Genomic DNA, 26,699 nt, shown 5'->3' with positions numbered 1-26,699 from the left:
TGATTGAACACATATTTCCTTAAATCCCTGGAGCCAGGGCAGTGGGTGGGAGTGGGGTGGGGGGAGGAGAATCTCCTAGTCTTTGCGGATGGGTTCTGAATATATGTTGGGGCATGCCTTCAATACTAGACAGGCAGTTTACAACTCTGTCTTAGCCTTCACTTCCTGCTTGTACAGAGCCTGAAGATCATCCAGAGGTGAGAGCTTTGAGCCTTCTCAGGTCTTTCCTGAGCATGTGTCCAGCTCTGGGCTTGGTTGTGTGTGCCTTCTAGATTCCAAGGAATATGTTAGAGCTTTTCAAAGCCCTTATTCCTCAAAACTTCTCCTTCTTCAGACTTTTTTCCATCTTTTTCATTAGTCTTGTTTTCCCCAACAGTTATTTGTTGCTTAGGAAACAGGGATTAATATATTTACCTTTAAATATTTTCAGCAGTTGTTCCTTAGGTAGCTAACTCAACACTAGGAGAGTTCTGAGTTAGTAAGATAAAAACCAGGCCTTTGAGGTCCTCCATGAAGCCCCCAGATATATCAAAACAAGCATCTACAAGAATATGGTCCATGCTGCTTCCTCCAGTGTTGGTACCTGTATTGACAATGTGGCTTGTTGTTAAGGCCTCTGATGAGCTGAGTTTTGGGGGATAGGATTAGGGTAAATTAAAATGCCATGTAGCTCTTTTATGCGGATTCACCTGTTTTTGTTTTTGATTTTTATTAAGCATTTCCTGGCTGTTGCAAGCTTTTGATTAGTTTTCAAAATTCTGAAAAAGTTGATTCTGACAGTTTTTGCTAGTTTATTTGTTGCTTTTGTGGAGATGCAGAATTTTGGAGTTTCCTATTCTGCCATTTTTCTTTTAGAGTGTATATGTAACATTATTTTTAGATATCTTGGCTCCATATTGTATTAACCTTTTTGTTCTTTTCATTAAATTTAGGATTTCTTTGATAAGAAATGGTGACAAACTTCCATCTCAGGATCATTTGATTGTCCAAGAATACATTGAAAAGCCTTTTTTAATGGAAGGTTACAAGTTTGATTTGCGAATTTATATTTTGGTAACATCGTGTGATCCATTAAAGATATTCCTGTACCATGATGGTCTTGTGCGAATGGGAACAGAGAAGTACATACCACCTAATGAATCCAATTTGGTAGGTATACCAGACAGAATTTATGATTTCATTCAGTTGTTCAACATGTACTTTTAAAGCACACATTGTGTGTAAAGACTGCATGAATCAAAGTCCCTCCTTGAAGACTTTAATGATTTAAAAGAGGTGAATACAGAAAGAAGACTAATTCTAACTTACCAGGAAGCTTTGTGAAAATCAGAAAAAAGTTGTCTTCTCCAATGAAGTTAATTAGGAAAAAGTGCCCATTTAGGTGCTGTGAGCACAAGACTAAATTTCAAAAGTACACATCTATAAGCAGTGGTCCTGTATGGAAAAGACTGTTATAAATAAAAAATGATATGCCATTGAGAAGCACAGATAAAATGTTATGGAGTTGAGTGTATGGATCATTTGTGTTCAGTTCCTCAGGGAGAAGGTGGCACTTGAGCAGGCCTTATGTAATAGATGGCACTGGGTTTTTTCTGGGTTATATAATAGATGGAAACCCTGGTGGTTTAGTGGTTAAGTGCCACAGCTGCTAACCAAAAGGTCAGCAGTTCGAATCCACCAGGTGCTCCTTGGAAAGTCTATGGGGTGGTTCTACTCTGTCCTATAGGGTCTCTATGAGTCAGAATCGACTCGATGGCAGCAGGTTTGGTTTTGGTGTATAATAGATAGGATTCGAACCTGTAGAGACATGGGAGAAAGTATATGAAACAGAATAAACAAAAGTATCAGCAAAATAGAGTTATTGATTTTTATTGGAAAGAAAAGAGAAGATTGTAAAGTTACATTGACCAAATGCAAAGTAGAGACATAAATTAGCAGTTTAAGCGTGCATTTTAAAATCTACTAAATGGAGACATTTGTACATATTTTTCCCTTAAGATTTTCATTGTGCAGCCCTAACACACTGGTGAAAGTTATAACTATAATTTATCATGAAAGTCATAAACTACAATGTACAGTTTGTAAAAGTCAAATTATAATTTATTATCCAAACTTAAAAATTTAGTTAACCTCTAGTCCTATTTTTGCATCTAGTCATTATAGTAAAAATTATGATTATTTTTTCTAATTTTGTCAAAGACGTGATATTTGTTCTCTGCCAGTATATGCCTACCATTAATGCCATTAAAAGTGGTCATATTTTCAAAATTAAATAATGATTTATCCTAAATGTTTCTATGTTCAATAAACTGAAAATGTTGTGAACCTGGTGAAGGCAATAAGAGAACTGTCAAACTTTTCACAGGAAAGGAAGATAAAGGGAAGCAATATCTCTTTAAAGGTCATAGGGTGTGGATATATTCAGTTGCATAGTAATGTTTGAACTCTGTTGTGGTCCAGGCATTGTACTGGTTTTGGAGAAATAGTAGCCAAGACAGATACAGTGTTCAACCTCACAGAACCAACAGCCTAGTTGGAGAGGCAGAAAATATAATAAGCAATTATGATATTTTTTGGTAAGTGTGGTGGTCCAAGAAACTGAGGGTGTTATGGCAGCTCATAGTAGGGGCACCTTATCTAGTGGAGATAAAAGTTAGGGAGAGGGTTTGTTTGTAAATTAAAATCTGAATAATGAAGAGTTCACCAGGTTGGAGGTGGGATGGCTTAGTCAACCTAGGCAAAAGAATGGCCAAGAGGCAAGCGAGCGTGTGGTATGTCTGGAGAAAACAGGCAAGTTGAGTACAGCTTAAGTATAGTCTAGGAAGGGATGTGTATTCAGAGAAGGACAGAGAGCCCTAGAAGCCACATCTTTCAGAACTTTGTAGGTCATGTCTAGGATTTTGGAATTTAACCTAAGAAGAAGGGAAACCATTGTTTGAAAGGTTTTAAACAAGAGAATGAAGGAATGAGATTTGTGTTTTAAGGCCATCTAGTAGTTTTTTTTTTTTTTTTAGTAGTTTAGTCTAAAAAAAAATTTTTTTTTTTTAGTCTGCAGTGTGGGGAATGTGAGATGGGTGGAGATAGGTGGGTAAGACCAGAGTAAGGGAGACAAGAAGATGTGTTGTAGTCTGACCACATGTGAAAAGAAAGATCATTTAAAATGAAGCCATAGCAGTGGGGCTGGACTAAGAACATGGATTTGAGGTGTATTTAGAAGATAGGATTGATATAATGTGGTAACAGATTGAATCTGTGGAACAAGGGGAAGAGAGAGGAAAATTAGTCAGGATAAAACTTAGATTTTTTGGTATGGGCAGTTGGGTGGATGGGGTTTATTTATGGTGATAGGGAACACAGGGGCTATTAAATATTTGGGGGCAAGCTTATGTGTTTAGTATGACATGCCTATGCTACCTCCAAATGGATCTATACTGTAGAAATTTGGATATATAGTAGAGGTCTGAAGCTCAGAATAGAAATCTAAGTTATAGGCATAATTTGGGACTGGTCACCTATAGGTTATAATTAAAGTAATTAGAATGGATAAGAGTGAATTATATAAATTTAAGGCTGATCAGGATCTTTTGACAGTATTCAAAATAGGAAGACTTGGAGAGCTCATTTAGGAGATAAATTGCTTTATTCTGATATCTTAAGGTACCAAAACAAAAAAAAAAAAAACTAAACCCAGTGCCATTGAGTTGATTCCGACTCATAGCGACCCTAAAGGACAGAGTAGAACTGCCCCATAGAGTTTCCAAGGAGCGCCTGGCGGATTTGAACTGCTGACCCTTTGGTTAGTAGCCGTGGCACTTAACCACTGCACCACCAGGGTTTCCATATCTTAAGTTATATGTGTATAATCTGCTTAAGTCCACTGGGTTAGGAAATCATAATAAGATGATGGAGTCAGGGAATGTGGGCCAAGTCTTGAATGATTTAAGTGATTTTTGAATCACTTAAGCTTCTGGCTCTGGTTTTTAAATGTATAGAATAAGGATGTCTCTCCTACATAATGTCAGTGTCCCTCGTATATTTCTAAAATCTCATGATTAAATACCTAGACTAAAACATGAAAAATGAAAAAGTAAAATACAAAATTTTATGTAAAGTGGGGTCACAATTATGTAAAAGGTAAGTTTAGGAAAACAGGCTAGAAAGATCAACCAAAATCCTCTGATTGGTTGTTTATGGATGGCTGACTATTTCCTACTTGTTTTTCCTTCTTTCTATTTCCAATTTTTTAAATAATAAGCATGGATTTTGCAATGAGCTGTATATTTATAGGGAAATTAAATATTGATAAACTGGATATAAATAGGTAATGAGAAATAAGGAGATCATAAGAAACAATGTCAAACACTGAAATATAATAAACATACATTTTTGCTATTGGTGTAGAAATCCAGAGATCCTTGAAAAATTTTGTGTACCAATTCAGTATATCAAGCCTATATGCTGAAAAAAAATCAGGTTTAGAATAGTTATATATATATATATATATAGTTATTATCATTTTTAGCCTCTGCAGTGGTAATAAATATGATGTGAATATAGCTGGTTATTAACAAATATTAACAAATAGAAATTACAACAATCATATGGATGAAAAGTTATATTCATTTTGATGCAACATAGCAATCTAAAGGCGTCTTTGAGAGTAGGATCGTGAAGGCAGGAATTAAAGATAGACTTGATGAATATGCTAGATTGATAAGGAGCCACTAAATGTGTCTTTATTGACAGTTGTGAGAAGTTTTAAATTTTGGATTCTTTTTCAAATTTATTTGAGGAAAACAGTATCAACAAGTATAATAATATGAAGAGGCTTAGACATAAGAGCCTCAATATGGAACACTATTAATGTACTGTTAATTGTGAAGACACGTGTACAGCATTGTGGGGTGAATTCTGTCTGCTGACTCTAAGTGCACTCTGTCTTGGTAAGGATTTAAGAAAAAAAAAAAAAAAATTTTTTTTTTTTCCTGAGTCAGTAAGGGAGGGCAGATACTGTGTTTTGTAGCCCCACCTCTTGGTTTATACTACTTAGAGTTTTCACTTATTTTACTCCTTTGAAAAGGGGTAGAATGATCTCAGAAAATTCCTTTCCCACCACAAATTGGGGTAAAAACTATGTGGCCAAAACATGAAAAACAAACAAAAATAAACCTATCTTCCTTGCTTAGCAGCGTGTAGCTTCACATTTTTATTTAATTACTCTCAATATTACTAATTTAAAGCTTCTTTATGGTAGATATATTGTGAATAATATGTAAAAGTAACTCTGTAGATGATTCCATTTTCAGTCCTTTAAGGGAACTATACCATTTCATTTTGTTTGAAAATTATGTAAGTAACCATCAAAATTTCAGTGTGTGTTTTAAATGTTAAAATTATTTGTAATCTTTGAATATCTTCTTTTCTGTAAAATCTCACAGTTCTGGATTCTCACAGGTGATAACAACTTTGCTTGTTGTTACAGACCCAGTTATACATGCATTTGACAAACTACTCTGTGAACAAGCATAATGAGCATTTTGAACGGGATGAAACTGAAAACAAAGGCAGCAAACGCTCCATCAAATGGTTTACAGAATTCCTACAAGCAAATCAACATGATGTTGCTAAGTTTTGGAGTGATATTTCAGTAAGATTATACCATTCCACAATTAAAACTATCATTCCTCAGCATTCATTTAAAGGACAATCAGGCATTTCCAGTAAAGAACAGATTACATTGGACTGGGTAGATAAAGAGTGTTGTTGTAAAGTGGCACTTGTGATGCAGTTTGCTGGATAAACAGGATGTTTACTGCTAGAGATGAGGGAGAGGAAATTCTGTGTGGAGGGAAAAGCATAACTAAAGCCAAGGAAGTATGAGCATAATGATGAGTGGTCCAGGTTGTGGTATTTGTGGGAGAGCTGTGGGGATTTACTTCTGAAAAGATATGCGAAGGCCAAATTTTAGGTCTGAAAAGATATGCGGAGGCCAAATTTTAGGTCTGAAAAGCAAAGCTTAATTTGGTAGGCAGCAGGGATTCACTCAAATCTTAAGGCAGTCGAGTAATGTAGCCAAAGAGCATGCGTTTAAAAGACAAATCTGGCAATGGATGAGGAAGCATTAGAATGAAGTCCAAGAGTAGGTAGAGAGGGAATTTGGGAGTAAGAAGAATGGCCTGAATTGAATCACAGTGGTACCTATGAACATGTAAAAGGAGTGACAATGAGGTAAACATTGGGATTAACTCAGTGTCAAGGATGGGGGAGAAGAAGAATTCAGAGATCCCCCTGCAGTTTTAAGCAGGATTTATAGGAAAGGGGATGGCATTATTTGAAGTAGGGTAGGAAAGAATTTATTTTGAGAAGAAGCTGTAGAGCTTGGTTTTGAAGACGAGGGAAAAGAGTTTTATTTGTCCATTAATTCACGAATTCGGTCAGTGTTTATTGAATCCCTAGCATAACCCAGGCTCTGGCTGAGAATTTGAATATTTACAAGATATAGCTCTAACCAGCACACAAATTGTTAATAAAATGCAACATACCAAGCATGATACTGGCATGCATTAGATTCTGTGGGGATGTAGAGGAACACCACATATAATAACTTGGGGGTAAAGGAGCACTTCCTGGAAGCGCTGACATCTGAACCGAGTTTTTTAAACTCCACGAGGCTATGATGATATGTTCCACTTTAGACATGTTGAATCTGAAATGCTCTCTCAGGTAGAAAAGTCAAACAGACGGCTAAAAGTATGTGTTTGGGGTTCAGTTGACAATTAAAGCCAGAACAGTGACTGAAATTCAAAATGGTGAATTAGAGAAAAAGGAACAAATCTGAGAAGATAACCTTGCTGAAGCAGATCTTTTATTGATCCTAGTAAAGGGGTTCAAATGGCATTCAAAGTTAGGGTAGTGTGTTTACTGAAAGTACTTAATATGCTTAATTATATGCTTAGGGCTATTTAATTTAACTCTTCTTTTTGGGATGAAGAGTATATAATTTAAATAAATCTATCATGGAAAAATGGTTATTGAAGTTCAGAGTTGGTTGAGCTTGATTTTTTCTAATTGAGAGAATAAATTCAAGAGAAACGTCAGTATCACATCTATCGCTTTGTTGACTTTTTTTTTTTAATCTAATTTTCTATATCACAGGCTGTGGATTCAAATGTCCTTAGGTGCCAGACAAGCAAGAAGAAGTGGTCTGGATAGGAAAAAATAGGGTGCGCTGGGGACTGTGGTAATTGGAAGAGCATAAGCAGTCTCTCCAAAGGGAGTAGCCACCGTTCAGCATCATCCTATTGGTATTTTAGGCCCAGTGTGGCTCATTCTTCTAATTCATCAAAAGAAGCCATAAATTTCCTGATTTATAAATGTCGGCAACTAATGCAAAATTTTGAAAAATGTAGGAGTTTCACCAAATATGTTTGTCAGCTGTATTCGGCCAGATGGCCACTAGTTTTTTGTTTTTTTAAAATTTTTATTGTGCTTTAAGTGAAAGTTTACAAATTAAGTCAGTCTTTCACACAAAAAGTTATATACACCTCGCTACATACTCCCAATTGCTCTCCCCCTAATGAGACAGCCTGCTCCCTCCTTCCACTCTCTCTTTTTGTGTCCATTTCACCAGCTTCCAACCCCCTCCACCCTCTCATCTTCCCTTGGCCACTAGTTTTTAACTATCTATTGTATCTTCATGAGAGACTAACTACATCCAAACTAGAAATTTGATTACAACAACGTTTTGTTTATTTATTTACTTCCTTACTTTACCAAGGCCAATGTTGTGGAAATTCCAAAAACTATTCTAGTAATGTTAGTGTATTATCATAGAGCGTTAGAAACTTCAAAGGGGTAAAATGAATTATTTTTGGATGCTAGCTCCTTGATGGAAGGTTATGCAAGATAACACTAGGATGACTTAATGAATGGGTCACTTAATGACTATGACAATGGGGCCAAGAAAGTTTTATATACTCTCTGGTGTACTATTGTTCCTTTCCCCAAATTTTCACTTCCATATAGGTCTGATTCTTAGGGTAAGCCTTTGTGAAAATGATGAAGCCATTGGGCCAGAAAGAAAAATCAACATCATTAAGGCTTACATACATTCATTTTAAGTGGTACTTATAGGAAACTTTGGTGGCTTAGTGGTTAAGTGCTATGGCTGCTAACCAAAAGGTCGGCAGTTCGAACCCACCATGCACTCTTTGGAAACTCTATGGGGGCAGTTCTACTCTGTCCTCTAGAGTCGCTACGAGTCGAAATCGACTCAACGGCAGTGGGTTTCTCACATAATTGAATTAGAAGAAGGTAATTGGTGCAAATTGTTAACTTGCTCAGCAGCTAACTGAAAGGTTGGAGGTTGGAGTCTCCCCAGAGGTGCCTTGGAAGAAAGGCCTGGTGATCCAGCTATGAAAAATCAGCCATTGAAATCCCTATGGAGCATGGTTCTATTCTTACACGCATGAGTTCACCATGAGTCAGAACTGACTTTATGGCAGCTGGTCTAGTTAGTTTTTTTTTTTTTTTGGTATACAACTGAGATTAATATTTATAAGAGAATATGGAAATTAACTTTTCTGTTACAGTCCAAAGTATAATTTTTAGATATGACTATCTCCTGAACATGACCAGTGTGTGCCTGTTAAGCTCTGGCACATTTCTTGATAGTTCTGTAAATGGGTATATTTGCATCATTCTTTGTTATATTAGACCATATGTTAATAATCAATAAATAATAAGTAATAACCAATAAATTAGTAACTTTTCCAAGTACTTTTCTTACAATTACCTTGTCAAACTGTCTGCATTTATGCAGTTATTTGAAGACTTGATTACTTTATTAAGAATTACAAATACTTTATATAAGTATCATTTAAGGTGGATCAGTGGGATAATATATTGTAAAAAGAGAATAAAAGGATGAGGTCATTGAAGTAAATTTTTATCTTAATGCCTCAGTTTCCAAATTCCGTGAATTTAGAACTTTTTAAATGACCTTTTTTTAGGGGTTATTTGTCTAAAAAAGTGATTATCTATATATGAAAACTGACATTCATCAATACCCACTATCAAGAACAGAGCTGTGTGTTTTTTACTGGTCAATAAAAAATAAGAAATCAATAGAAAATCAAGGCATGGAGATTAAAAATTATTAAAATCACTCATCACTTATAAAACCATCCTTACTGAATACTTTTTATATACTTAAGGTACAAATCTACAAATTGTGTTTCAAAGCAATGCCACTATGTCGAAAATTCTCCAGAGCATTAGTGGAATATGTGCTTGGCTCTGTCACTCCCAATTTTCACATATACTTGCAATCTTGCTTTCATATTTCTAAAGGTGTGTTGTTTTCTACATAGTAAAAACACAGATTTGTAATTCAGGGTGTATTAATTAATTTTCACATCTTTTTCCCCAGCCTGTCTTATTTTACAAAGACACATGCTAGCCAAAGTTTTAACTTTTCCCCCCACTTTTAAGTGGTTCCAGTAATACCTCCAAAGGTTTATATGAAACAACTTTTTGTGTTTTATGTTGGTGTAGTGTGGTGTTACCATGCATTTGTTATCTTGAGCAGAATTTTCTGAGAACAGTTGTCACAACATCTCCGACACTTATTCTCACAAAGATGAGAGTAAATAGAGTGGTTAACCTTGATCTTACCTTTGTTCTCCCATATAATAAATATTGCTCTCACCATGTAGTAGAATATATGTGTGTGATCTGACATATCAGGTAGAGTTCTAGAGGAATGATAAAATAACAATAACAATGGCAGCAGTTAAGCAGCTAGGAGTCCCTGGGTGGTGAAAATGGTCAACATACTCAGGTGCTAACTGAAAGGTTGGAGGTTCGAGTCTACCAAGAGGCACTGTGGAAGAAAGGCCTGGTGATGTACTTCCAAAAAGCAGCCATTGGGAACTCTATGGAGCACAGTTCTACTCTGACACACATAGGGTTGCTATGAGTCAGGGTCAGCTTGACTGTAGCTGGTTAGTAGCTAGTTAAGCAGCGAATTCTTTTTGACAGTTTACTGTGTTCTAGACACCATGCTAAGAGTTTTATATGTAATCACATTTTGTCCTTATATCAGTCTTTTGCAGCAGATATTATTGCTATTCCCAAATTATATTTTGGGAATAATGAAACTCATGAAGTTTAAGCAACATGACCAAAGTGGCATGGCTTGGAAGTAGCAAAGCCACGAAGAAACCCAGGAAGTCTGGCTTCTTCAGAACCAAGTCCTTAACCATTGTGCTGTATTACCTATACCTGTAAATAGACAATCAAAAAGATAATATATTTGAAGCAAACACTAACAAGACAGTATTTTCACAACCCATAGCTTGTTTTCAAACTGCAATAAAATAACCTTTCCTTATTATCATTAGTAACTCATCCTAAAAGTATTATATGTTTTCTCACAGACAATGTTGGTAGCCAAGTATTTAATTAGCAGTACTCTCATTTCAGATAAACTTCATGAACTACAAAGACATCGTTGTACAAAGACAGGTTCTGCCTGCCTAGCCCTTTCAGTCTTTATCTAAGGGGTTTTATAATGTTGTCTGTGAACCGATTTACCCTTCTTGGAATTTTTTTCTTTCTTACCATCCTCACCCATTTCTGTATTGTTACTGAGAAGACTAGCATATGCTCCTACCATTATTTTATTTAATAAAAGCCACATATACCAAGTTTTATTTTATTTACTTTTTCACAGATGTTTTTTGAGCAGCTACTAAATGCTGTGTGAATCCTGGTGGTGCAATAGTTAAATGCTTGGCTGCTACCAAAAGGTCTGAATCCACTAGTCAGCTCAGTGGGAGAAAGATGTGGCGATCTGCTTCCAAAAAGATTACAGCCTAAGAAACCCTACGGGACAGTTCTACTCTGTCACATGGGGTTGTTATGAGTTGGAATCAACTCATCAGCACCCAACAACAATAACTAAATGGTAGCCATTATTGTAGGCCCTGGGAATGGAGTCGTAAATAAAACAGACAAGGACTCTTAACAAAAAAAGAAAAATATCAGCTGGTTATATGCTGCTTCTGGCATTACCTAGGGTGATATAAGCATTGGTGGACGGCTACTTGGAGGTCAGGGAAGGCCTCTGAATATCAAGCAGCCAAGCATGGGTACATCTGGGGGAAGAGCATCCTAGGCAGCGTGAACAGCCAGTGCAAAGGGCCTAAAGCAGGAGGCAGCGTCACTCGAGAAATCCAAAAAAGGCAAATATAGCTGGAGAATAGTAGACGGGGAAGAGATGGACAAAATGAAGTCAGAGCAGCAGCAGGTGCTAGAAAGCTAGTTCATAGGTCCAGGTCATATTTCCATATATGTAAATAAGTTACAAAGTGATAAGACATTTTCACCTCTTTTTATGACAATCCGTATAGGAATTGGTGGTGAAGACTTTGATTGTAGCAGAACCTCACGTCCTGCACGCGTATCGAATGTGCAGACCTGGTCAACCTCCAGGAAGTGAAAGTGTCTGCTTTGAAGTCCTGGGATTTGATATTTTGTTGGATAGAAAACTAAAGCCATGGCTTCTGGAGGTAAGGCACTCTTTAAAAAGAAAGAAATTATCACTATTCTTGTGTATTAAAACAAATGCTTTTTAATGCCCTGTATACTTATTAAAAGCGGTTACTTGGCATACTTATTAACCGATCAGAATGAAGCCTGAATGGAGTCAGTGTGGGGGGAGGGGTGGTGGATGGGGACGAGAAATAGAAAATTCAGGAAATAAAATAGTTCTAGGAGTGAATCAATATGTATTTGATGTTACTTCTCAAATTAATATTGAGTGAATTTTTAGTCCAGGAATTCTGAATATATGTATGAGTCCGCGTTTACTCATTTGTTGTCTGCTTGCTCTATTATATTCTTAACTTCATGGCTTCTACCACCTCACGACTTCTAGATATTGTTTTCTCATTGTGTGGGTGCCTGGGCTTCAGGATCACAGTGTTCTTGCCCCCTATTTGTGTCTCCCCTTCAAGTTCTCCAAGAGGAGAGAAGCTCCAATTGGGTCATTAACCAGTATTCATTAACCAATATCCAGTTGGCCTGAATTCTCCTTTACGGCCATGTTATACACCTCAGGGTCCCCTCATATCAACCTGTCAACTCTACATCTTTGGGTTTACTGCTAATCCCTGGCATGGGCAGGGTTGTAGTTATTTTTCTTGATTATAAAAAATCATTTAAGAACATTTGGAAAATATGGAATAATATAAAGGGGAAAATAAAGATTATGTCTGTATAGGATTTTTATGTCTTTCCTGCCAGTCATATTTATATTTATATTATATATGGAAGAAACCTTAGAAGTCATGTGCCCCACAGTACCCCATCTAGTCCTACCCTCTAAGATCCCTGATCTGGGGTCACAAAGCCTTCGCATGGCTACTGAAATACTGTGTTTAGGAAACTTTATTAGGAAAATATCAAATATCTAAACATTCAGTGTTTACTGGCTTAGTTACGTGTTCAGAAACATATCGTTACAGAAGATGTGTACAACAAGCTATCTTCCATTTTAAAATGATCATCTCTTTTTTTTGCTAGTAATTTATAAATTGGAAGTTACAGCTCTCATATCAAGGTCTGCATAAGCACCTTGAATATAATAGCTGAGATCAAGATATTCAAAATATGTATTTTGAGAAAGAACACTTTTCCTTCTTGAGGGCCAAAGGTTTTATGTGTGTGTTTTCAGTCTACTAGAGCACCTTATGTATATTTTTATTAGTTATTCAAATTTTGCTCCTGCCTGTGTCCTAGAAAAGGAGCCCTGTGGAGAAGTGGTTAAATGCTTGACTACTAACTGAAAGGTTCTGTTAAGATTACAGCCTTGGGAACCCTATGGGGCAGTTCTGCTCTGTCCTGTGGGGTTGCTATGAGTTGGAATTGACTCGATAGCAATGTCTTTGGTTTTGGTTTGGTGTGCTAGAAATAAGATTTATGTCAGAAGTTTTGCCATCCTTTGTTTCCACCATTCCTTGGATATAAAAGCTCTTGGACTATGCACTAGGGACCTTTCAACTCACTAAGGCTTGATGTTTTCTTCTTTAAGTTACCACTTTGTCTGTCATCCTTTCCTGTTCTTAGCTGTATCTTCCTCGGCCCCTTTAGTGTCTTTTATCCTTCATGGAGTGGGAAAGAAGTTCAGGCACTGCATGAGGTGGAACCGAAAGGGTAGTCAGGACGAATGACTTTATAGATATTTTAGTTACCTGTTCTTAAAAGCATTTGTTGAAATGGGCTTTCTTATTAGCTTGGTGCATCACAATTGACAAACTAGTTCAATTCCATTATTTTTTTTAAAGGCTCAAAAAACTATTGTGTGCATTAATGTATCATCATTCTCTATTTATTCTTCATTTCCAGCTCAATCAGAACTGTTTAAAAAACTCCGCAATAACCAACACCTGTGGATAATGAACATTTATTATATTAAAACAGTTCAAAGAATTGTATTTAGATCTTTGTATTTTGCTCCCAGCCGAAATTGCAGTGGGTCTAAAATACATTGTTAAAAACTTGTTGGCGCCACCAAGTGGAATAAGGTAGAAGGTGTTTCTAGAATGTGATCACTTTTAGGTAACTAGAATAATGGAGGATAAAGATTAGTAGTAAAAAAATTGCGGAAAATTTCAAGCACTAGAAAACATTTTTAGGGAAAAAAGTGTAAACTGAGTGGAGTGTGAATATACTGCCAATACTTTACCCTTAAGTTAATTTCAATAAAGACCTACTAAGTTACGGTCATTGTAGGAAGTAGTGGTTATACAAGAAGAATAAGACACAATACCTGCCCCGGAGGATGTAACATCTACTGGGGACTCAGATATATGTTTGTATAGTATTTTTATAGAGGGAAATGGCACAATCAATAGAGTGATTAACTCAGTGTATGTGCATGTGTGTATCTTGAGTTAAAATCTTTGCAGAAAAGGGAACGTCTAAGCAGAGTTTTTACAGCTGCAGAAGGTAAGGGTGGAGTCTAGGGGCTGGGACAGATAGGGCAGTGTGGAGGGGGAAACTACCAGGAAAGAGCAGCCCTAATTTAGGAGAGCAGAACCTATTATGGATACTTTGATATGTGCATGGAATGATTGTTTTGAAAATTAAAACTATGATTTAGACAATAAATGATATTTACTAATTTCACTTTATACTATTTTTCATTTTTGTTTCAAATGCACTTAGCAGATGCTAAACTTTAAGACTCTGACATCTGCTGGATTTGATCTCTTTCCGACTCATAGCGACCCTATGTACAAAAGAAGGAAACACTGCCTGGTCCTGTGCCATCCTCACATTCGTTCTGATGCTTCAGCCCATTGTTGCAGCCACTGTGTCACTCCACCTCATTGAGGGTATTCTTCTTTTTTGCTGACTCTGTACTTACCAAGCATGATGTCCTTCTCCAGGGACTGGTTCCTCCTGATAACATGTCCAAAGTACATGAGACGAAGTCTTGCCATCCTTGCTTCTAAGGAGTATCCTGGCTGTCCTTCTTCCAAGACAGATTTGTTTGTTCTTCTGGCAGTCCGTGGTATAATCAGTATTCTTCACCGACACCATAATTTCAAAGGTGTCAGTTCTTCTTTGGTCTTTGTTATTCGTTTTCCAGCTTTTGCATGCATATGAGGCAAGTGAAAATACCATGGCTTGGGTCAGGTGCACCTTAGTCCTCAAAGTGACATATTTGTTTTTTAACACTTTAAAGAGATCTTTCGCAGCAGATTTGCCCAATGTAATACATTTGATTTCTTGACTGCTGCTTCCATGCACGTTACTTGTGGATCCAAGTAAAATGAAATCCTTGACAACTTCACTCTTTTTTCCGTTTATCATGATGGTGCTTACTGGTCCAGGTGTGAGGATTTTTGTTTTCTTTATGATGAAATGTAATCCATACTGAAGGCCGTTATCTTCTATTTTCTTCAGTAAGTGCTTCAAGTCCTCTTTGCTTTCAGCAAGCAAGGTTGTGTCATCTGCGCATCACAGGTTGTTAATGAGCCTTCCTCCAACCCTGATGCCAAGTTTTTCTTCACATAGTCCAGTTGCTCAAATTATTTGATCAACATACAGATTCAATAAGTATGGTGAAAGGATACAACCCCGATGCACACCTTTCTTGATTTTAAACCATGCAGTATCCCCTTGTTCTGTTCAAACAACTGCCTCTTGGTCTATGTACAGGTTCCTCATGAGCACGATTAAGTGTTCTGGAATTCCCATTCTTTGCAATATTATCTATAGTTTGTTATGATCCATACAGTTGAATGCCTTTGCATGGTCAATGAAACACAGGTAAACATCTTTCTGGTATTCTCTGCTTTCAGCCAGGATCCATCTGACATCAGCAGTGATAACCCTCATTCCAGGTCCTCTTCTGAATCCTGCTGAGTTTCTGGCAGTTCCCTGTCAATGTACTGCTACAAATGCTTTTGAATGATCTTCAGCAAAATTTAATGATATTCGTTGACAATTTTTGCATTCTGTTGGATCACCTTTCTTTGGAATCGGCATAAATATGGATCTCTTCCAAATGGTTGTCTTCCAAATTTCTTGGCATTGACGAGTGAATACCTCCAGCACTACATCTGTTTGTTGTAACATCTCAATTGGTATTCTATCAATTCCTGGAGCCTTGTTTTGTGCCAATGCCTTCAATGGAGCTTGGACTTCTTCCTTCAGTACCATTGGTGCTTGATCATATGTTGCCTCCTGAAATGGTTGAAAGTTGGCCAATTCTTTTTGGTGCGGTGGCTCTGTATATTCCTTCTATCTTCTTTTGATGCTTCCTGCATCATTCAGTGTTTCCCTGGTAGAATCTTTCAGTATTCAACTTGAAGGTTTAATTTTTTTCTTCAGTTCTTTCAGCTTGAGAAATGCAGAGCATGTTTTTCCCTTTTGGTTTTCCAACTGTAGGTCTTTGCACATTTCATTATAATGCTTGGTTTTCTCAGGGGGCCCTTTGAAATCTTCTGTTCGGCTGTTTTGCTTCATCATTTCCTCCATTTGCTTTAGCTACTGTACATTCTAGACTCATGTTTCAGAATTTCTTCTGACATCCGTTTCGGTCTTTTCTTTCTTTCCTGTCTTTTTAGTGACCTTTTGTTTTTTTCATGTATGATGTCCTTGATGTCATTCTGTAACTCGTCTCGGTCAGTGTTTTAGAATAGGAGTAGAAAATAAGAACCAAAGCAACCATCAACATGACAGAGTAGATTTTCGGCAGGTTAGAATTCAGTCTAATTTTCAGAATTTCTTGTCAGCCATTTCTGACTCTCCCTTTATGTTTTTCTTTGGCTTTCTTATAAAACTTATTAAACAAATGAACAAACAAACGAACACCAACAATCTTGAATGTTTACATAAATTAGAAAGAGCTTTTCTACCTGTCTGCATATTAGTATATTTTATTTTGGTACAATTTTTAAAGACCAGTTTCTTTTATATGATAGTAGAGAGAAGAATATGAAGTACGTAACAAGAAAGAGACCTCTAAGGTTATGTTATATGAGCTAACATCCTGGAGGAAGGCTATGTCTGACAGAATTCCAGACTGCAATTTTGGAATGGAATGCCTGAGGAATTCTGTGTAGAGAGATAGCATTTCAAAGAACCACTTAACCATCAGTTCCCAAATGCCTGGTTTATTTTATAATCCCGTGACATGGAGTAGCAGGCTATTATTACTTGTATTACAAATTCCAGAGATTTCAATTTGTAATACAAATGGTTGGAACTTTTTTTTGTATATATTACTTCACCGTTTCTCTGTGCTTATAAACAGAAGTGCTTAGAACTCTGAAATAGCAGATTAATAAACTTTTTCTCAAATTTACGTGGAACAAATGGGTGTTCCTGCAATTTCCAGGCCGTCCCCAGACCCTGAGACCACATCACTATGATAGGAACATGTCCATCACTTTCTGAATCAGAAATCCACAGCAGAGTGAAAATACAGCATGGTAAACATCTAGAAAAGGAGTGCCATGCATTCATCAAAATTCTGGCATAAAATAATTTCGTGATACATTATTAAAGGAAATGTCGGATTATAAAATAGTATAGTTATTATGGAGCCCTGGTGGAACAGTGGTTAAGAGCTCGGCTGCTAACCAAAAGGTCAGCAGTTTGAATCCACTAGCCGTTCCCTGGAAACCTTATGGGGCGGTTCTACTCTGTCCTATAGGGTTGCAATGGCTCAGAATGCACTCGATGGCAACGGGTTTGGTTTGATTTTATAGTTAGTATAAAATCCATTGCTGTTGAGTCGATTCTAACTCATAGCAACCCTATAGTTAGTATAGATATGTATGTGTAAATTAAAATGAATATTATAAATATACATGCATAGAAAAAACCTGGAATGCTATTTACCAAATTATTAACAATAACACTAGCTAGTGAGATTACAGGTGACATTTTTTTTCGTTTGTTGTTTACTAATTTTTCTGTAGTGAACCCATGCCACATTTCTAATTAATGTAATTAATATTTTGGGATGATTTCTTGAATATAACATGGTACTTCTTCCAGCTGCCAATTGTAGAATGCATGCCATCAGTTGTTTTGTCTCTTGTGGTGATGGATTTGTGTAATAAGCTCCCCTCCTTTGTGATTGTAGCACACATTTTTGGGGGGATAGTTGGTGGGTAGTTGGTGACCATAGAGCTAAGCTGTAGTATTGAACTTATTAGCATTGTTTTAACCAACTGAATTAATTGATTAAGTAATTTTCTTAACAACACTTGTTATTCCAATTACCTTTCCCTCACAACAAACAACATCAACAAAAACAAAGACTGACACGAAAAACCCAGCTCTTGAAGGGGTAGCATATTGCATAATGCATTTTAGGGTGTAGTCAGTTACTTATTTTTCATCTAAATGAATTCCTGAAAATGATATAGGAAAATAGAACAACCACAAATGGCTCATTTATTCCCATTAGTCCTTATGCAGTTAGAAAAACTCATAGAGGTTTGTCTGCAGCTACCCTTAATTGTATTTTCTGAGTAATATAGTCAATGGCTTTGGCAGTGAAAATTGATGAATTACTATTTGAGCCAGGTAGAGAGAAATAAAATTTTTGCTTTAGGCAGCAATAGATAAATTCATCAGAAAGATCCGAAATAGTGAAAAAGAGGGCACTGATAATTTCTATATGCTAATGCATTTTTTTACATGCATTTAATTATTATTATATTGGTAACATAAATATTACTTATTATTACTATTCTTCCAACTTTTTAATCAGGATGAGTCAGTTTTAATTTCCTTAAACTTAAAACCTAGGGTGCATGGGGAGAGTGAAGAGCAGAGGGGCAGATGGTGCTGACAGGAAAGACCTGAGCTGGGGAGGGGAGGTGCGGCAATGGTGACTGGGCCATCTACTGTCTAAAGGTTAGGGGATCCCATGTAAAAGTAACAAATATGTGTTAAATATTTATTGACTTTTCAACATTTGACTACTTTAACGGTTTTCTTTGTAATTATCAGATTAATCGAGCTCCAAGCTTTGGAACAGATCAGAAAATAGATTATGATGTAAAAAGGGGAGTGCTGCTAAATGCGCTAAAGCTACTAAACATCAGGTAAGGTATTTCGTCTATCCTTTGGATTCCACATTTGACATAGAAAAATCATTGGTACATAAAATCTGCTTGAAAAAAAATTTTTTTGGTGTTCTGGAGGAATTTATTAATTCTTTAAACCCATTTAGTTTCTTTCTTTCTTTTTTTAGTATCTCTTCCCTTCCTCTCACATACTGCATTTCCTGTTCCCTGAGCAATGCTGTCTGCCTCGTTCACAGTCACCACCCCTCTGTCAGTAGAGGATTGTGTATTGCTATGGTGTTGAACAGGTTTCAGTGGTGCTTCTAGATTAAGATGGACTGGGAAGAAAGGCCTGGCAATCTACTTTCGAAAATCAACCAATGAAAACCCTATGGATCACAGCAATCTAATCTGCATCCAATCATGGGGATGATGTAGGATTGGGCAGCGCTTTGTTCTGTTGTGCATGGGGTTGCCAGAAGTTGGGGACCGACTCAACGGCAGCTAACAACAGCCTGCAGTAAAAGTGGTTAAATTACAGTGTTGGCATAATTGTTTAATAGAGTAAGAGAATAAATTGGAGAAAACTTTGCGGATCCTGTAAATTATCTTCCTCGTTTTACAAATGAAGAAACTAAAGCACAGAGAGGTCATTCCAGGAAGTAAAAAAATCTTAAACATGGATTTCCTGTATTTCGTTCTGGAGGTTTCCCCATTATATCGTGCTGCCTGTGTAAAGAACAATAAGCAACAGTTGTTAAATGAGGGCTGACTTTCCTATTGAGAAGCACAGACAGAGAAGGAAGTAAAATTTAAGAAAAGACATGGTAGGCATTGGTGTTAGCCTGTTTGCAATGCATATGATCATAGATTTCAAATATCTGGAATACTGTTACTTGGGAAAAGGCTTTTGGCTCATTATGAGAGATCTGATGGGATTTTAACTGAACTGTTTCATGAAGTAGTGAGCTGTCTGTAATTTTGTGTTCAAGCAGAGTTTAAGGTTTTGGATTAAAGAACCTCAGAGGTCATTTAAACTCAGGAATTTTATGATTTCAGTTCTAATTGTCATTTCAAGAAGAGCTATGGGTTGTTTCCAAGTAATTTATTTATTTTAAATGTTTCCAAGTTTCCTGTGGAAAATATCATTAAAGAAAGAGATGTACATACTATGTGTTCAGAAGCTGTCATATGATTCTCTTGCCTGACCAAAGATTGATGTGGCTAAATTCTCCTTATATTTCAAATATCCTAAAAGAAATGAGTAGAAAGGAAAAAAAAGAAAAAAAACTTTTTTTTTATAAAAGAGATGTAGAATTTGGTTTTTTTTTTTATTTTGTTCTGTGTAGTTTATACAAGTGCATTAAGTATTTCAGATTATTTAATTAAGCCATATGCCTTTTTTGTATAAAATGCTTATTATTATTGTTCAAGTTAGCATTGTGTTTGTGTTTAGTGTTTTTGTTATTGTTGTTGCTGTTGTTGTGTCTATTAACTTGCCAGTTATGGTACCAATTTGAGACTTTGTCTATGGGTATTTTTCATCTTTAAGGTTAGGCATATATAGTTTAAATAGTCAAAAATTTCTAGACTTAATTCTGCATCCCACTTTGGAGAGTGGCATCTGGGGTCTTAAACGCTAGCAAGTGGCCTTCTAAGATGCATCAATGGGTCTCAATCCACCTGGAGCAAAGGTCAATGAAGAACACCAAGGACACAAGGTAATTATGAGCCCAGGAGACAGAAAGGACCACATAAACCAGAGACTGTATCAGCCTGAGAGCAGAAGAACTAGATGGTGCCTGGCTACAACTGATGACTGCCCCGACAGGGAACACAAGAGAGGACCCCTGAGGGAGCAGGAGAGCAGTGGGATGCAGACCTCTAATTCTCATAAAAAGACCAGATTTAATGGTCTGACTGTGGCTAGAAGGCCCCTGGAGGTCATGGTCCCCAGACCTTCTGTTAGCCCAAGACAGGAACCATTCCCAAAGCCAACTCTTCAGACAGGGATTGGACTGGACTATGGGATAGAAAATGATACTGGCGAAGAATGAGCTTCTTGGATCAAGTACATGCATGAGACTATGTTGGCATCTCCTGTCTGGAGGGGAGATGAGAGGGTAGAGGGGGTCAGAAGCCAGCCGAATGGACATGAAAATAGAGAGTGGAGGGAAGGACTGTGCTGTCTCATTAGGGGGAGAGCAATTAGGAGTATATAGCAAGGTGTATATAAATTTTTGTATGAGAGACTGACTTGATTTGTAAAGCTTCACTTAAAGCACAATAAAAATGAAAAAAAAAATTTCTAGACCTAAAAATAAGAGGAAATTGGGATTTCTCTTTCCTTGTTTTTCTTAATGTTGTTCCGCAAAGAATTTAGCACAATTCTTAACATTTAGAGCATATGCTAATGAGGCTCATGTTGCAGAAGTGCCTTCTCCCCCCAGCCAGATGGAGAGCTCCATGGGCATATGCATTAGACCCATATTTCACTGTGGTTATGTTCATGATGGGCACGTGTCAGGAACACATGCAGGAACTAAGAACGCTAAGAAAATTATTGCCTACTTATTAAATATTATAGGTTAAGTTTTCATACGATCTGTTTTAATTTTGGGCAGAATAAATTGTTACGTGATTCCAGAAATTCCCTGCTTAGATAGATCCATTTTAATCAGACCACTGGAATGATCTTTTTTTCATTGTAATATCTTTCTGCTCAAGAACCTTAACACTCGGTCTAAACTCCTTTCATAAATTTACCTTAGCTGTCTACTCATATATCTTATTACCCACCAACCCGAACTGTTTTAGTTAGGTTGATTATCTCATTATTTTTCCCACATATCTCGCACATTCTCACTAATGATTTATGCTGTTCCCTAGCCTGAATGCCTTTTCTTACTGCCTGTGATTCAAATCCTATCTTTTATCCTGAAACTTCCTTTTTAGCCCAAATTAATGTTTCCTATCTTTGAGTTCTGGGAAGAATTATAGTCTGTATAGTACATAAGCTTTTCATTTTGTTTATTCCGTTATGTTCTGTAGTGTTTTACCTAGGCGTGGCTGCTTTTCTTTTCAATTTGAGTTAAACTCCTTGAAGTCAAAAGTATATGTATTTGTACGCCTTACAATTCTTAGTATAACCAAAAAACAAACCCTTTGCCCTTAAGTCAGTTCCAACTCGTAACCATCCTATAGGGCAGAGTAGAACTGTACCTTAGGGTTTCCATGGTTGTTATCTGTACAGAAGCAGACTGCCACGTCTTTCTCCTTCGGAGTGCCTGGTGGGTTTGAATCACAGCCAAGCACTTAACCACTGTGCCACCAGGGATCCTTACTTATAGTATTAAAAAACAAAAAACATTGCTGCTCTGTCAGTTCAGACTCACAGCGACCCCATAGGACAGAGTTTCTTAGGGTTTCTAAGGAGCGGGTGGTGGATTCAAACTGCCAACTTTTTGGTTAGCAGCCAAGCTCTTTGGTTAGCACCCTGTGTCACCAGGGCTCCTACTTATAGTATAGGTTCCAAATATACCCCAAAGTTAGTTTATTAAAGACATGCTTTTAGTCTCCAGGAAATCCAGAAGAATATAGATTTGCTGACGGTAGTTATCACAACTACTGTTTTCCTTTGTGCTTGAACAGCACAGTACAATTTGAGTTCAGATTCAAATAATTATCTGAAACCTTGTGCCTGGTGTTTTCAGCAACAAGAGACTGAACAGAGTTATGTGTAGAACAATTAAAAGATTTTTTTCTTCTGTAAAAAAAGGAATATCCAACCTAGTGTTGTGGTGGTATTACCGGGTTGATAAGAAGAGCTTTTTTCCTCCATAAGTAGTCTGTTAGAATTATTAAAATAGAGTCTAGGAAAACATTCATACTCTCATGAGTCCGGGGGGTCTGAAATACTTGTTAATTAAATTAGATTAAATTATACTTTTTTTTTTTTTTTAATCTAGCTCTTATTTAGAACAAATTCATGGGCTAGAGGTACATGGTTTTTGCAGCATTTAATGCTACCCAGCTTTTGAAAATTCATTCTTACAGGTCTTCTTTGCTACGATTCTCTGGATTTGCTTAAACTTTGAGATTCTTCTGTCCTCTTCTATGATTTCACTTCCTTTCAGCTCCCTAATTGTCATTTTTTACTGTGTTCTTGCCTTAGCCCTCTTTTCTTCCTCATCAATCTCATTCACTTTGGTGGCATCATTTGTGAGTCTGACACGGGAGTCCCCCCCAGTTTACACCTGTATGTACCGAGGTGTAAATAGGGGTGTAGATAGGGGTGTCTGTCGCTAACTCTGAGCCTCTCTGGAGCTCTAGTCCTGTGTTTGCAGCTGTCTGATGACCCTGTATATTGGACCCTTCTGGTCTAGTAATTGTTCAACAAACATGTAGTGAGTGAGTGTCTAAGTAAATAAATGAATGAATTTGTGAATGTTCTGATGGCACTTCAGGTTCAGTATGACCCAAAGTGAATTATTTTCTTCTTCAGGCATGTTCCCTCCTTTTTTCTGCTAAGGGTATCACATACCTCCCAATTTACACAGTCTAAATCTAATCATTTATATATATTTCATGGACATTCTGAAAGAGCCTTACTTTATTAGAAGCTGGAGATACAAAAATGAATAGAATTTTCTCTTCTTAAGTAGCTCAATTATTAAAAAGGAAACATATAATCATAGACAAGTACAGTGCATTGATAATTACTCAAACCTAGTCTTCTATCTCTCTTTGCTAGTTAATGGCATAATCAATCACATAAAAACCCAGACTGGAAAGCTGGGAACAATCCTTAATTCTTCCTTTCTTGTAACTGAATCCTGTCAAATTTCTGACTATCTATTGATTTCTTATTCCACTATCCGAGTTTAAGGATTTCTCATCTTCCTCTTCGATTATTTTATTAGCTTCCCCCCTGCTTCTAGCACTAACTCTCATCCCACTTTGTAGCTTCCACAGAAGCCTGTTGCTGTTGAGTCGATTCTGACTCATAGCAACCCTATAGGACAGAGTAGAACTGCCCTACAGGGTTTCCAAGGAGCAGCTGGTAGATTCGAACTGCTGACCTGTGCCACCAGGGCCACTAGGAACTCAAAGCCTCCCATGATTCCTACGTTTCTGGCTTGGATGACTTCTTTGATGATATGCTGTTTATTAAGATAAAGAATATAGGTGAGAGGAAATTGGGCAAGGTAGAAAGAAAGAGATAATTTAGGTTTGGATATGCTAATTTTGAGTTACTTTGAGACACAGGTAGAAATGTTAAATAGGAAATGTGATATACGGGTCCCCAGGAAAAAAAAAAACTTTTTTTTTTTTAGGACGTAGATATATCTGTTTGACTGACATCCTTGTATAGATTGCAGTTGGATCTAATGGATGAGATTACACAGGCACATATTGAGAAGTAAAGATGGGCAAGGGTAGAGCTTTGAGGAATGCCAGTGTTTGAAGAAATATTTATAAACTCTGATATTCTCATTATGTTGTTTCCACAGTTTGAGATAAAGTCTAACCTCCTTTGCATTGCATACAAGGTGATTTGCTAATGAATAGCATCCCATCTTAAGTGCCTGTGTCTCTTCTTTTTTACTTCTAAGCCACTCTACATATTGCCAAGGGCATAATTTTTAAAAACTTGTGAATATAATTATGTCCTTCTCTTGTTTAAAATTCACATCCCCCTCCATTCCCTAAAGTTAAAGAATCTAGTATTTAATTAAGCCTTCGTGACTAGCTAATTTTCACAAATTCATCCAAAACTATAGCCATACTGAATAACTTGAAATTTTCTGAATGCGTTTTATGCCTTTTCTCAAGTTCTTCATTTTGCCCAGTTCATCTGTTGAACTCTTGTCACTCAAGCCTCAATGCTGTCATGAAAGAGAGTAGATGAGTTTCTTAACACTCCTGCAAATTCGAATTGTGAGGATGATACATATTTGAGGCAAAACAACATTCTTTACTATCTAGGGTTTTGGCCTTATATTGTCAATGCAATCTCTTGATGAATTCAGTGGGGCCACATATAAGCTTAAGCACTTCTTTTACCTCTCCAGTTTAACCTCCACACTAGAAACTGGACAGATGGTCTTCTTGTCCCCTTTTCTTTGGTTTACATCCTCACCTGGGCTCTGCTGGGCTAATGACTGGGGAGTTATGGAAATGTAAGCTCAAGGGTAAAGCCCATTTTTTCCCCTAAGGGCAAGAAAAGAAATGGCTTTGCTTTCCTTTTTCTTTTTTCCCTGGAGCTCATCCTGTTCCTGCTAGGCCTTTCAAGGATGACGTACAAGAGTGCAAGTTAGAGGGGGTGGGGAGAAAAGACCTCAGGCTTATCTTATTGCACCAGCTGCCTGGAAAGGAAGAGGGAGAAAAGAAGTTCAGAGGAAAGCAATCCCATAACAGGGTTTTTCCTGTAAAAATCAGAGACTTATAACTAAATTTTTCATGGTTGAGTAAAAGAAGAGATGTTTTCAAATAAATAATGATTGTTAGGCTGGGATTTTAATGGAAATTGAAAATGTGCTGAAGGGTGTTCAGTATAAGTGAGAAATACTTAAATAAAAGTGAACGTGGTTCGTGGAGGAGAAAGGAACCAACATTTTTTAAGTACGTATTAATGCTACTACAACTGATCTTATAAGAACACTATGATGGGAACATTATTGCTAACATATAATAGATGGGGAAACAGAGTCACAGCAGTTAATTCACTCATCTAAAATTGCAAAGCTAGTAAGTTAAAAAAAAAATTTCTGTTGAGTCAATTCCGATAGGAAACTACATCTGTCTGACTCTTAAAACCTATACTATTTCCATTTCATCTTTCTACAGAACTTCTGTTTACTATATGGAGACCCATATTAATTGATGAATATATAAATATAATGCATATGTATATATAAATTTAATCAAATATGTATTCCTTTCTCTACTGTCTCTTTTCTTCTGCCAAAGAGGTGTTTGAATTCTGGGATACGTTCTTGTGTTTTATGTTTTAGGACAAGTGATAAAAGGAGAAACTTGGCCAAACAAAAAGCTGAGGCTCAAAAGAGGCTTTATGGTCAAAGTTCAATAAAAAGACTCTTACCAGGTTCCTCAGACTGGGAACAGCAGAGACACCAATTGGAGAGGCGGAAAGAAGAGTTGGTATGAAAAATTTAACAAAGTACCTACAATTTGAATTATATGATTCATTTGTCAGGCTTTATTTGTAAAATTTCTTCATTTCTAGAAAGAGAGACTCGCTCAAGTACGAAAGCAGGTCTCAAAAGAAGAACACGAAAATCGGCATATGGGGAATTATAGGTAACTATGCTTCTGCTTTTGTACAGGTTGAAGGGGTGAAGTGTCAAAGCAATTACTCTACATTTTTAACCTTTAAGCTTATTTTAAGCAGTTTTTTTTTTTTTTTTCGTTCTGAGAAAGTAGTTTTGTTTGATATATTCCCAGAAAGAAAAGGTAGTCAGCAAGAAGATGGTTCAGACTTGGGAGACCTTCTGCTAGCCAGCCTCTGGAGTGGTCTTTTTAGTCATCATTATCATTATCCTGTAACATTATTTGGTTATAATGTGGTATTTAGAGAAAGTCAGTATTCAGGTCTCTAGTATCCTCTCTGTCAATTCAATTTCCTTGCAATACTTTGTTTTAAGCTCAAATGCTTCAGGAACCAAGCAGATAACGAAAATGTTGGAAGGAGCCAGATATGATCAAATGAAAGGGGTGTGGATTGTGATGAACTGAAACTCCTCCACAGCACCACCCTTGATGGGATCCAGAGAGGACCCTCTAAGGTCCTTAAGTTCTTAGAAACACTGCTCTTCCTCCCAAGCTTTGACATTGATTCATCAATATTAAGGAGGGGGTGGGGCATAGAGCTTCTTGTTTTCCTGGTATGACTGCCTTTCCTGGCCTTAACACAATCCACCTGTGATTAGAACACATTCATCCCATACATACTACATCTACCCCAATTCTCTCTAGCCTATGAGGCAAGTTTCAGCAACCCAAAAGATATCATTTGGGCTAATCTACATAAAAAAACCCAAAACCAAACCTGTTGCCATCGAGTCTATCCCAACTCAT

General features: G+C 37.0%; 1 protein-coding gene across 5 annotated transcripts in view; it reads left to right on the top strand.

Moving 5' to 3' along the window:
- The window catches only part of TTLL7 (tubulin tyrosine ligase like 7), a 245,482-nt gene that overhangs the window by 162,160 nt on the left and 56,623 nt on the right, over positions 1 to 26,699 (top strand). For all 5 annotated transcript variants that reach the window (XM_049879618.1, XM_049879617.1, XM_049879616.1 and 2 more), the window contains 6 exons: positions 933 to 1,149; positions 5,483 to 5,647; positions 11,415 to 11,573; positions 18,544 to 18,638; positions 25,616 to 25,763; positions 25,849 to 25,922. In XM_049879618.1, coding sequence (XP_049735575.1) covers positions 933 to 1,149; positions 5,483 to 5,647; positions 11,415 to 11,573; positions 18,544 to 18,638; positions 25,616 to 25,763; positions 25,849 to 25,922 — 858 coding nt within the window. The remainder of the gene's footprint in view (positions 1 to 932; positions 1,150 to 5,482; positions 5,648 to 11,414; positions 11,574 to 18,543; positions 18,639 to 25,615; positions 25,764 to 25,848; positions 25,923 to 26,699) is intronic.

The sequence above is a fragment of the Elephas maximus genome, chromosome 3 (assembly GCF_024166365.1).
Source record: "Elephas maximus indicus isolate mEleMax1 chromosome 3, mEleMax1 primary haplotype, whole genome shotgun sequence".
NCBI lineage: Eukaryota > Metazoa > Chordata > Mammalia > Proboscidea > Elephantidae > Elephas > Elephas maximus.
Note: the sequence above shows the minus strand (reverse complement) of the source record. Positions and strands in the feature narration are given on the sequence as shown.